The 12,966-nt window shown below is 34.0% G+C and overlaps 1 protein-coding gene across 5 annotated transcripts in view; it reads left to right on the top strand.

Moving 5' to 3' along the window:
- Positions 1-12,966, top strand: part of SEC22A (SEC22 homolog A, vesicle trafficking protein) — a 68,508-nt gene that overhangs the window by 16,144 nt on the left and 39,398 nt on the right. For all 5 annotated transcript variants that reach the window (XM_035709868.2, XM_025475072.3, XM_049105402.1 and 2 more), the window contains 2 exons: positions 3,013-3,176; positions 4,297-4,491. In XM_035709868.2, the coding sequence (XP_035565761.1) occupies positions 3,013-3,176; positions 4,297-4,491 (359 nt within the window). The remainder of the gene's footprint in view (positions 1-3,012; positions 3,177-4,296; positions 4,492-12,966) is intronic.

Consider the following 12,966-nt stretch of genomic DNA (forward strand, 5'->3'; position numbering starts at 1 on the left):
AAAAAAGACTGTGAAAATGCTGACATTTAATCATAAAAACACAAGCTTCCTTTTATTTCACAAATAATTCTCTAGTTAACTAAGTGCAAGCAAGAGAAACTGTTTGGGATAAATTGTCGTGTTTGTGTCTGTGGTTAACTCCCCCCCCCCCCCCCCGTGGTTCACTTTATCATTAATATGGAAATACAGTAAAATTCTACTGTAACACAAAAAAATGAAGTCCAAAAGCTTCAGTCATATTTGTGGAGAATAATGAAACAACTCCTAGGGTAGCTCCTTGAGTGTTGGGAGTGTGTGGAAAGCAATCACCAATTGTGTTTTATCCCAGCTCAAGTTCCTGGGGTGGGGAGGTGTGGGGGGGGTGGGCAGGGCGGAGGTAGGGTATATTTGGATGCTAATGACATGTCAAAGAATTTTTATAATGATGGTGAAGATTTTTTGGAAAGAGAAAATGGCTTGAGAAAAACATACTTTGCCCTTGGTTTATTTATTCATTTCATAGAAAAATGCAATATGCATGGCTAAACTTTTTTGACTATGACTCATAAGAAGATATTTCAGTTTGTGAACATTACCTATAAAATAGGAAACCAAAAAGTTTTATACATTCCAATATTTTCTGTTATGTTCTATTTCAATTTTTAGGAAAATGCTTTATGTAGTTTACTACACTAATTTTATGACCTAATGGGTCACAAGTTGTAGTTTGAAAAACATTTCATCTAATGACTGTGTTAAATGAACTTCAGAAAGGAATTCTAGGTTATTTCAGAAGCTAAAAGTTTCAGAACTTACAGTGTTTCCACACCATTAATAATAATGAATAATAGGTACCAATCCCACACCATTTGGTCTTTTGAGAGAGAGAGAAAGATAGATAAATGCATGAACTCTCACTGAAGGATACATAAGAATTTAATAATAACATGAGTTGGGGTGCCTGGCAGGCTTGATCAGTGGAGTATGTGCTCTTGATCTGGGGGTTGTAGGTTCAAGATCCACATTGGGTGTGGAGATTGCTTAAAAAAAATCCTAAAAAAAAAAAAAAATAACATGAGTTGCTTGAGGAACAGAGAACTGGGTATCTTTGGGTGGAGGTAGTGGTAAGACACTTTTTAAGTACTGAATTTCTTTTTTCATTCTTTTAAAATTTTGAACCATGTGAATATATTCTATGCATTAAATTTAAAATACAAATTCTGCTTCTATATTATTAGAGAAAAAAAGAGGGGGGAGGGGGTCTCCAGTATGGATCAGGGTTTGTTCAGTAAAGATTGCTGTTAGAGATTAGCAGTGTCTTTCAAAGGAGCGGGAGATAATAACCTATATGATATGTTGGCTGTGACTGATCTAGAGGAGCTACATGGACAGTTCTATGAAACAATGTTTAGATGATTCACTAGGGTTAATTTGTGTAACATTCTCTGCTTATTGAGGGGGTTATACACTTTAGATTTCTTTTTCCAGTAGAACATGACCAATTTGAACATTTCAGCGCTTGAAGTTTAAAAAATTTTTAATTTCATATTTAGAAAGAATTTCAAACTTACAGAAAAGTTGTATAAATAAGAATGACAAACATAATACCTATCCCCAATTTCACCTTTTGTTAACATTTTACCCCATTTAGTTTAATATCATTATCTGCCTGTCTTATTTTTGTCTAAATCATTTGAGAGAAACTTAAAATACCATGCCCTTAATTCCTAATTACTTCGAAGTATATTTTCTAAGATTAAGGATACTCTCTTAACTGGTATAGTTATCAGCTCTAGTAATATTGACATCATATTTTAATCTACTTCCTGTTTCCATTTTTGTCAGTTGACCAGGGATGTCCTCTACGGCATTTTTCCCCCTTTGTGGCACAGGATCCAGACTAATGTTAGGTATTGCATTTAGTAATGTCTCTTTAGCTTCCTTTGATCAGAAACATTTACACAGCCTTTATTTCCTTTCTACAGCGTTGAGATTTTTAAAGACTATAGCTCCCCTGCCTTTTAAAATACAGTGTTGATCATTTCGATATTCTTTCATGATTAGATTCAGATTATGCATTCTTGGCTAGAATACTTTATAGCTGATATATCTTTCTGAGGCTATCACAACTGAAGGCACAGAAAATCCATCTACCCCTTATTAGTAACGTTAAGAGTACTCAGTCAAGATGTTGTCTAGTTTCTGCTGTATAATATTTTCTCCTTGCAACAAATAAGCAATCCATGGGAAGATATTTTAAAACCACACAGAATTTCCTGCTCCTCACCAAAAGTTCCACCTAGACTCACCTTTCATTGATTGTCCTTGCTTGACCCAGTCTTTACTATACCGGTTGCAAAATGCTGATTTTTCCAGTTCTAGCGTTATGTACACATTTACCAATTTGTACTCAGCATTCTACTATAAGCAAGAGTTCTCCTTTCTATCCCATTTATTTTATTTGTTCTTGTTAAAAACTCCTAAATTACTCTTACTTCCCAGTGGTTCATAATTCATTATTATATAAAGTATAGGATTTGATTCTGGAGTCAGTGGATGACTTTAAGAGGTCAATGACCAACCTGAAATTGTGAGCCAGATTTTGTGTTGTTTGGACAATTTTCTGAGGAGAGTGTCTGTAACTTTAATCAGAATCTCTAAAGAGTTCTGGATTCAAACAGGATTAAGTTCCACTAGGTTGAATAGTTAAATATTAAGCTATCTGTAACCCTTACATATTTGTATATTTTCCCCTGCTTTCTACCCCAAGTGATAAATAACTTAAGTGTTAGAATTGTACTGTATGTCCATCTGTAGGTACTATTCCATTTTTTTGTCTACTGTTTTTAACTGCAACTGAAAGTAGTATACTTTGGTTTCTTTAATTTCTTTTTTGCTAGAATATATAATAAAATGTTAATATCTTCATTGCCACTGTAGCAGCTGTTTATGGTATATAGAACCAGTCTTTGGAAGCAACGAATTACCTTGATTTAATTTGAAATTTTAAAACCAATGTTTTTTACACTGTAGTTTTATTAGCTCTCTGGGAGTGAGCTACATGATGTTGTGCACTGAAAATTACCCAAATGTTCTGGCCTTCTCTTTCCTGGATGAGCTTCAGAAGGAGTTCATTACTACTTACAACATGATGAAGACAAATACTGCTGTCAGACCATACTGTTTCATTGAATTTGGTAAGGGCCTGATTTTTTTCCGTTTTCATTATCCTGTCTCCATCCAGTCATAAGAGATTTTTTTGCATAATACTGGGGGCCAGGGGAAAAACTCAGAAGATTTTGCTACCTTGCATTTGATAGAACAATTTGACAAATGGTCTATAAATTATGGCAACTTCTTCGTTTAGGTGCCTATTAGAAAAAATTGTGTTTGAGCTGTGGAGGGGATTGTGATTATTGGCACAAAGAATTAATCCCAGAGGACTGTTTCTCAATGAGAAATTTAAAAGAGATTCAGAGTTCTGTGTGTTTATGTGATAATCTTTTATAGTCTGCTTAATGTAGGACGGAGGTTGGCAAACATTTGCTGGAAAGTACCAGATAGTACATATTTTAAGCTTTAAGGACCATATGGTCTCTGTCACAACTACTCAGCCCTGCCATTGTGGCTTGAAAGCAGCCATAGGCAATACATAAAGGAATGAGTATAGTTACATTCCAATAAAACCTTATTTACATAAACAATCAGCAGGCTCAATTTGGCCTTGGGCAGTAGTTTGCTTGACTCCTGGTGTAGGAGAAAAAAGTAAAACCAAGTTATAAATAATGAAAGTAAAATTGGAAGATATTTAGAAATGTCTTTTATTGATTTCATTAAATTTGTTCTTTAAAACATACATTCTAATGATGTAAGCAGTAAATAAGAAAAGACGTTTATAAGAACATGTAATTTATAATATAAATTCTTACGTAATTCAATTGGTAAATACTGACAGACTTAATATTTTATGAGATATGGTTCTCTATAAAAATTAAGACTGGTTTAAAATTAAAGCTGTTTTTCCTTTTTTTTTTGGTAAAAATGTAAAGTAATTATTTGAAGTGAATAATAGAAATAGTCCTACAGTTATGTAGTGTTAAATCTTTATTGTATTTGTAATTATTTCTAGAGTATAATTTCTAGAGTAAAACACTGATGACTCCATGATATATTACACAAATAATATTAGAATATTCTATGGCAAATTAAATAGTTTGAATAACAAACTGTCAGTCTGCAGATTTATTCCATAAATGTCACACTCTCAAATTAATTAACAAATGACTGCAAGGAAATTTATTTTTTTATTTTACATAGATAACTTCATTCAGAGGACAAAGCAGCGATATAATAATCCCAGGTCTCTTTCAACAAAGATAAATCTGTCTGACATGCAGATGGAAATCAAGCTGAGGCCCCCTTATCAAATTTCCATGTGTGAACTGGGGTCTGCCAATGGAGTCACATCTGCATTTTCTATTGACTATAAAGGTGCTGGTAAGATTTCTTCTGGTGAGTTATGGATCTCAATTATTTCATTAAAAAAAAAAACTTTTTTAAGAACTGAGTAATTAATTTCTTTATCCTAATATTTTAAAGCAAGTACATGAGATAATGTAGAAATTAAAGTAATTCTTTGTCCCAGTGTTTTATGTGGTAATCTACCAGATATGTGACTAATCAGAAAAATACTTTTAAATAGTAATCTCAGAGGAACTCTTTGCTAGGGAAACATTTAAGAATTTTTCGTGTTTCTTAAATATTTCTTTATAATTTTTTTCAAGAGATGAATAATACTTTAGTATATTACTAATATACTAATAATAGTATATTCATATACTACTAATAATATACTAATAATAGTTTATTAGTATATTACTAATAAATATATGTACATGTAAAGTGCTTTGCATTATGTCAAAATAGCTATAATCAAGGCCAGGTTTCTTGATTATCACAGAAAATGGGATCATCTACCCAACCCTTCCCTCCCAAACTAGAAACGCCACACTCAGCAGTTGTGACAGATTGAAAACCACGGCTTAAAAATGGAAACCTTATTGTTATAAAAAATAGCATATACCATTTTTGAAGTCCTTGTTTAAAAAAATTCCCTGTAGTACAACTTTTTTGTCTAAGTTCTGTGACTTTTCCAAGCTCTTCAGCCATACCAGGGTAGCACTTCAGAACTTTGAAATTAGCAACTCAGTGTCTTTTCTATCCTATTACTCTAATCGACTTCAGATATAATCAGTTTCCTTAGCTTTTTGTTCTATGATGTTTTGAAACCCCTCCCCATTCTGGAAGCTGCTTCTGTATGTGCTTTAGTTTGTTAGTATTCTTTAAGTGGGGCATTTAGGACTGAACACAACATTTCTTGGTTTAATTAATAGAAATTATGGAAGAAAGAAGGATACAAATTATAGTAAAATAATCCAGTCTGTTAGGAAACAAACACAAAAACAAGGTCAATACCAGTAACAAGCCCCAAGAGAGAGGAGGTAGATCAGTACTCAGAGTTGTTATAATATGTTTTCTAAAATATCCAATTTCTAAGAAAAAGTTACAAGACATGTAGAGGAAGAGGAAAGTATAATCTATATAATAGGGGGAAACAAAGCAGGCAATAGAAACTGCCTTTGAGAGTGATCAGATGTCAGATTTAACAAATAGTTTAAACCATTATAAGTGTTCAGAGAACTAAAGGAAACCATGATTAAGGTATGACAATGATATTGTATCAAATAGACAATATCAATAAAGACATAGAAATTATAAAGAAAAAGAACCAAATGGAACTTCAGGAAGTGAACAATACACCTGAAATAAAAAATTTACTAGTGGGGCTCAAAAGTAGATTTGAACTGACAAAAGAAAGATAGATCAATAGAGATTATGTAATCCAAAGAATAGAGTTAAAAAAAATGAAGGAAAATGAACAGAACCTCAAGAAAATGTGGTGCACCAACATATGCATGGTGGGAGAACCAGAAGGAGAAAAGAGAAAGCAGAAAAAGTATTTGAAGAAATAATGGCTGAAAAGTTTCCAAATTTACTCAAAAACATTACTCCTCCAGGAAGCTCAGTGAGTTCCAAATAACCATGTAAGCAATCCACAAATAGATGAGTCATATTAAACATGCTGAAAGACCAGACAATGAGAAAATCTTGAAGCCAGCAAGAGAAAAACAACTTGTCACTTACAAGATTAACAGCTGACTTATCAACAGAAACAGTAGAGATCAGAAGGCAGTGGGACAATATGTTCAAAATGATCAAAGGAAAAAAAGCAAAACAAAACTGTTGGTCAACAGCAATGACTATATCCAGCAAAGCTGTCTTTCAAAAATAAGGTGAAATAAGGACATTTGCAGATAAGCAGAAGCTGCGAGAATTGTTGCTGGTAGACTCACCTTACAAGAAATACTAAACGAAGTTTTTCAGGCTGAAAAGTGATCCAAACAGTAATTTGAATCTACACCAAAAAAATCAAAGAGCAACAGTAAAGATAATTATACAACAGTCATTTTTCTTCTCTCTTTTTTTTGATTGATGTAAAAAGCAATTGTATAAAACTGATGTATTATTGAACCTATAACATGAATTATAGTGTATATTTTCCATAACAGCACAGAGGAGGTGGGTGGAAGCAAAATTGCATTGTGCTAATGGAAATGATTCCAGGTGGTAATTTGAATTCACAGGAATGAATGAAGAAAGCCAGAGTGATAAGAATTCATATTAATAAAACTTAGAAAAATATAATTACTGTGCTTCTCTTAGCTTCTTTAAGAGATGTAAAATTAAGTAAAGCAATGATTATAACAATGTATTTTGGGGTTTGTAATGTTTATAAATGTAATATGTATACAACAATACCACAAAAAGAGAAGAAAGGGAATAGAGCTACATCGGAATAATGTTTCTATAGCTCATTGGAATTAAGTTAGTATAAATATGAAGCTATTTCTGATTAGATGTTTATGGTAAGTCCTAGAGTAGCCACTAAGCAAATCACTCAAAGTAGTGAATGAAGTTCATTAAGGAAATTAAAATGCTGCAGCATAAAACATTCACATAATGCAATGATAGCAGTAAAGAAGTAGAGCAAAAAAGGACACAAGACATATAGAAATAAAGTAAAATGGCATATGTAAATCTGCTATGTCAATTAATAAGATTGGATTTAAAAATGTGAATGAAACATTCTAGTCAAAAGTTGGAGATTATAAAAGTGGATTAAGAAACTAAAAGGTAGAAATAGATTGAAAGCAAAAGGAATTTAAAACCCATATAATGCAAATAGTAACCAAAAGAGAGGTGGAGTGGGTTTTTGATGTTGGACAAAATGGGTTTTAAGACAAAAATTGCTACTAGAGACAAGACATTTTATAATGATAAAAAGCCAATCCCTTAAAGTATAACAATTTTAAACATAGATGCATTTAACAACAAAGCTCCCAAATGCATGAAGCAAAATCTGCCAGAAATGAAGGAGAAATAGACAATAATGGTTGAAGACTTAATATCCAACTTTCAATAATGGATAGAACTAGGCAGAAGATAAATAGGAAACAAGATTTGAACAACGCCATAAACCAACTAGATCTAACAACTACAGAACACTCTGTTCAACATCAGGAAATGTATTCTTTTTACAAAAAATTTTATTTATTAGAGAGACAGAGTACAAGTGGGTCGGAGAGGGAGAAGCACTCTTTGCTGAGCAAGGAGTTTGACATGGGGCTTGATTCCAGGACCTCACGATCACGACTTGAGCTGAAGGCAGATGCTTAACCAGCTGAGCCACCCAGGCACCCCCTAGAAAATATATTCTTAAGTGCAGATGAAATATTCTCTTCCAGGATAGACTTTATGCTATGCTGTTAAAAACAAAAAACAAAAAACATAAATTTAACAGGCTAAGAATAATACAAAGTAAGTTCTATAACTACACTGGAATGAAATTAGAAATTAATAACAAAAGAATTTGAGAAACTCATAAATACGTGGAAATTAAACAATACACTCTTAAATAACGAATGGGTCAAAGAAGAAATCAAAAGGGGGAATTTATACATGGAGATGAGCAAAGATGGAGATACAATATAACAAAATGTGAGATGCAGCTAAAGTTGTATTTAGAGGAAATTTTATAGCTATAAATACCTATATTTTTAAAAAAGGAACATCTCAGGGACGCCTGGGTGGCTCAGCAATTGGGCATCTGCCTTTGGCCCAGGGCATGATCCCAAAATCTGGGATCGAGTCCTGCATTGGGGTCCTTGCATGGAGCCTGCTTCCCTTGGCCTGTGTCTCTGCCTCTCTGTGTGTTTCTCATGAATAAATAAAATCTTAAAAAAAAAAAAGAAAAGAAACATCTCAGATGAATACTTTAACCATCTGTCTAAAGGTACTAGAAAAAGAAAAGCAAATTAAACCTAAAATAAAGAGGAGGAAGGAAATAAAGATTAGGGCAGAAATGAAAATGAAATAAAAAATAGAAGAATAGAGAAAAATCAATAAAACCAAAAACTAGCTCTTTGAAAAGATTAACAAAATTAACAAACCTTTAGCTAGATTGACCAAGGGAAAAAGAATTTATTAGAATCAGAAATGAAAAGACATTTCTGCTGATCTTACAAAATAAAGGATTTTAAAAGAACACTGTGAACAGTTGTATGCCAATGAATTAGACAACTTTGATGAAATGGGCATATACTTAGAAATACACAAACTACTGAAACCGAGTCAAGAAGAAATAAATAATCTGAATAAACTGTATCCAAGAATAGGGATTAAATTACTAATAAACTGACAGATGCCTAGCTGGCTGAATGGGTGGAGTGTGTGACTCCTGATCTGGTTGTTGGGGTAGAGATTACTTAAAAATAAAATCTTAAGAAGGAGAAGGAAAAGAAAAAAGCAAACTACTGACAAAATCCTAGATTGAAGTGGCCTCACTAGAGAATTTTACCAAACAGTTTAAGAATTAACCAATTCTTTAGAAACTCTTCCAATAAATAGAAGAGGGGGAATGCTTTTCAACCCATTCTTTGAGGCCAGTATTCTCCCATTTCAAAACTAGATAACAACATCACAATAAATTTACAGATTAATAGTATCTCATGAATATGGACAACAGTCCTCAACAAAATGCTAGCAAACCAAATCTTAGCCACATAAAAATTACTATATACCATGACCAAGTGAGATTAATCCAGGAGTGCAAGGTTGGTTTAACATCTGAAAATCAGTGTCATATACAGTATCAATAGAATAGAAACCAAAATCCCCTGATCATCTCGATAGGTGAAAAAAAAGCATGTAACAAAGTCCAACAGTCTTTCATTATAGTACTCAACAAACTAGGAATTGAAAGAAACTTCTTCATCCTGATAAAAGGTATCTACAAAAAACCCACAGCTAAATTCATATGTAATGGTGAAAGACTGATGCTTTCTTCTAAGATTAGAAACAAGTCAAGGATGTCTGCTCTCACTAGTTTTTTTTTTTTTTTTTTTAAGATTTAATTTTTTTTTCTTTTAGATTTATTTGTTTATTTGAGAGAGAGAGCAAGAGCAAGTATCAGGGAGGGGCAGAAGGAGAGAGAAACTCAGACTCCATGCTGAGTGTGGAGCCTGAAACTGGGCTTGATCTCACAACTCTGAAATCAAACCCAAGCTGAAACCAAGAGTCAGATGCTTAACTGACTGTGGTACCCAAGCCCCCCTCGCTAGTTTTTTTTTTTTTTTTTTTTTTGCTAGTTCTATTCAACATGATACTGGAGGTTCTAGACAGGGCAGTTAAGCAAGGAAGAGGGGGGGAAAAGCATCTGATTGGAAAGGGAGAAATAAAATAATTCTTCATATATAAGATGATTTTGAATATAGAAAATCCTAAAGAATCTATTAAAAAACTATTAAAACCAATGACTTTAGCAAGGTTGCAGGATACAAGATCAATATACAAAAATGAGTTCTATTCTATATACCAATATTCAACAATCTGAAAATGAAATTAAGAAAATCCTAGCAACTATTGGCTGAAACAAGACAGATTGTACTTTGTATTGTTTGCAATTTAAAAGAAAGAAAATTCCTTATAATAAGGTAAAGTGTAAAGTTAAGAAGAATATAAAGCCAAGGGCAGAACACTGAAGAATGCCACTATTTAAAGGATAGGTGAAGGAAGAAAGTTTACCAAATAAACTTAGGAATAGGAATACCAAAGGAAAAAAATACAACAGGAGAAAACTGTTTCATGAAAATGAAGGGATAAGAAATTGTTGGGCAGTGCGGGTGGCTCAGTGGTTTAGCGCCGCCTTCAGCCCAGGGTGTGATCCTGGAGACCCGGGATCAAGTCCCACGTCGGGCTCCCTGCATGGAGCCTGCTTCTGTCTCTGCCTGTGTCTCTGCCTCTTTCTCTCTGTGTCTGTCATAAATAAATAAAATCTTAAAAAAAAAAAAAAAAGTCCAATACTTAACTGAATGAGCCATCCAGACACCCCAAGGTTAAAAATTTTGTTTTTCAAAGACACTGTCAATAAATTGAAAAGATAATCCACAGACAAATCATATATTTCCTAAAGGATTTATGTCCAGAAAAATAAGTAACACAACAGTAACAATAAAAAGAAAATCCAATTTTAAAATGAGAAAAGGATTTGAATAGATATTTCTACAAAGAAAATGTGCAACCTTCTAACACATGAAAAGATGTTCCACATTATTAGTCATAGTGAAATTCAAAATTAAAAAGCAAAATGATAAGCCACTAGGATGGCTGTAGTTTTAAAAAATAGTAACAAGTGTCAGTAAGGATATGGATAAATTGGAACTCTCCTATATTGCTAGTCGGGATGCAGAATGGAGAGCTGCTTTGGAAAATACTTTGGAAGTTCCTCAAAAAGGTAAATACAGGAAATGTGTACATGAATATTTATAGCACTATTATGCACAGTAGCCAAAAAGTTGAAATAACCCAAACATCTATCAAGTGATGAATGAATAAACAGATTATGGTGTATACATGCAATAGAATATTAAGGAGTTAAAAATGAATGAAGTATTGATACCTAATAACAGCATGGGTGAACTTTAAAAACATTATGCTAAGTAAAAGAAGCCAGATTCAAAAGGCTAGCTATTTTATTTATTTATTTTTAAAGATTTTATTTATTTATTCATGAGAGAGAGAGAGGCAGAGACACAGACAGAGGGAGAAGCAGGCTCCATGCAGGGAGACCGATGTGGGACTCCATCTAAGGTCTCCAGGAACAGGCCCTGGGCTGAAGGCGGCGCTAAACTGCTGAGCCACCTGGGCTGCCCAAAAGGCCATATATTTATAGTCTCATTTATACTAAATGTCCATAGAGACAAAAAGTAGCTTAATAATTTTTTTTTTTAGCTTAATGATTAACAGGAGTTGGAGAGGTACAGGGAAATAGGCAATGACTACTAATGGTTAGGAGAAATCTATTTGAGGTGATGGAGATTGTGGAACTAGATAATGATTACACAGTTTGTTTTTTTGGTTTTTTTTAATAATTTATTTTTTATTGGTGTTCAATTTGCCATGATTACACAATTTGTAAATATGCTAAAACCTTCTGAGTTATATACTTTTATTTCATTTTGAAAGAGCTGTGCCCATGCGAGTGGGGGGAGCAGAAGAAGGAGAGAGAGAATCTTAAGCAGGCCCCATGCTCAGCACAGAGCCATGTGGTGGGTTGATCTCATGACTCTGATATCATGGCCTGAGTCAAAAAAAATTTTTTTTTTTAAGATTTTATTTATTTATGAGAGACACACACAGAGAGCCTCTCTCTGGCAGGCTCCATACAGGGAGCCCGATGTGGGACTCGATCCCAGGTCTCCAGGATCACGTCCTGGGCCAAAGGCGGCGCTAAACCACTGAGCCACCAGGGCTGCCCTCATGGCCTGAGTCAAAATCAAGAGTTAGACACTTAACCGATTCAGCTGCCCAGGCGCCCCTGAATTATGCACTTCTAAAGGTAAATTATTGTATTCTGATTACATTTCAATTTTTAAAGTCAATAGTAAATGATTGAGTTACTACTTTGAAGACTTCTACTTTCAGTAGTGATGGAGTAGGCAGTTCAGACCAATAGTCCCACAAAATACATGTAGGAAAGTTAAATGGAATGTATATATTATATAGAATAGGTCTTAAAAAAAGAATATGTAGCTCTAATATGATACAGAATTTAAATTAAAATGTAATCTTCCTGAAGTCTTTGGATATCCAACAAGATTACTAAGAATTACTGGGAGACAGAAGAGAGTGGAGACCTAGGGAGATGAGCTTAGTGTTTGGAGCTACTTTTTCTTTTTTTTTTTTTTTTTTCTTTTTTAAGATTTTTAAAATTTATTCATGATAGAGGCAGAGACATAGGCAGAGGGAAAAACAGGCTCCCTGTGGGGCCCACAGGGAGCCTGGTTCGGGGCTTGATCCCAGGACCCCAGGATAATGACCTGAGCCAAAGGCAGATGCTCAACCACTGAGCCGCCCCGGTGCCCTGGAGCTACTTCTTTTGGGGCTTTTATAAATTCTGGAGGGAACAGCTGACAGCCACTCAAGATTAGGAGACAGAGATTAGAAAACAGGGTCCACTAAACTGATGGACCTCATGAACAACCACCCAGCTTTGGACTTTGGATGTTGGCACTCTAGGAATATAGGTAAAAGGAATGTGAAGTAAAATCTTTTATGAGGACTGGAGCTTAGTTTTGAATAATATTGGTCTCTGAAATTGGATTGAGTGGATCCCAGTGCTATGCTCCAAAGATCCTGGTGGAAGCAAGCAAATATCTTTCTTAGAGAAAACAGTCACATAAGTTTCAAATTATATCTACAGCAATACTTTGAAAATAGAATATTTGGTAAACAATAAAGTAACCAGGCATATATCACCAGGCAGTTGGATATACTAGACTACATGGACACAAACCATTACACACACGC

Source organism: Canis lupus, chromosome 33 (assembly GCF_003254725.2).
Source record: "Canis lupus dingo isolate Sandy chromosome 33, ASM325472v2, whole genome shotgun sequence".
Lineage (NCBI taxonomy): Eukaryota > Metazoa > Chordata > Mammalia > Carnivora > Canidae > Canis > Canis lupus.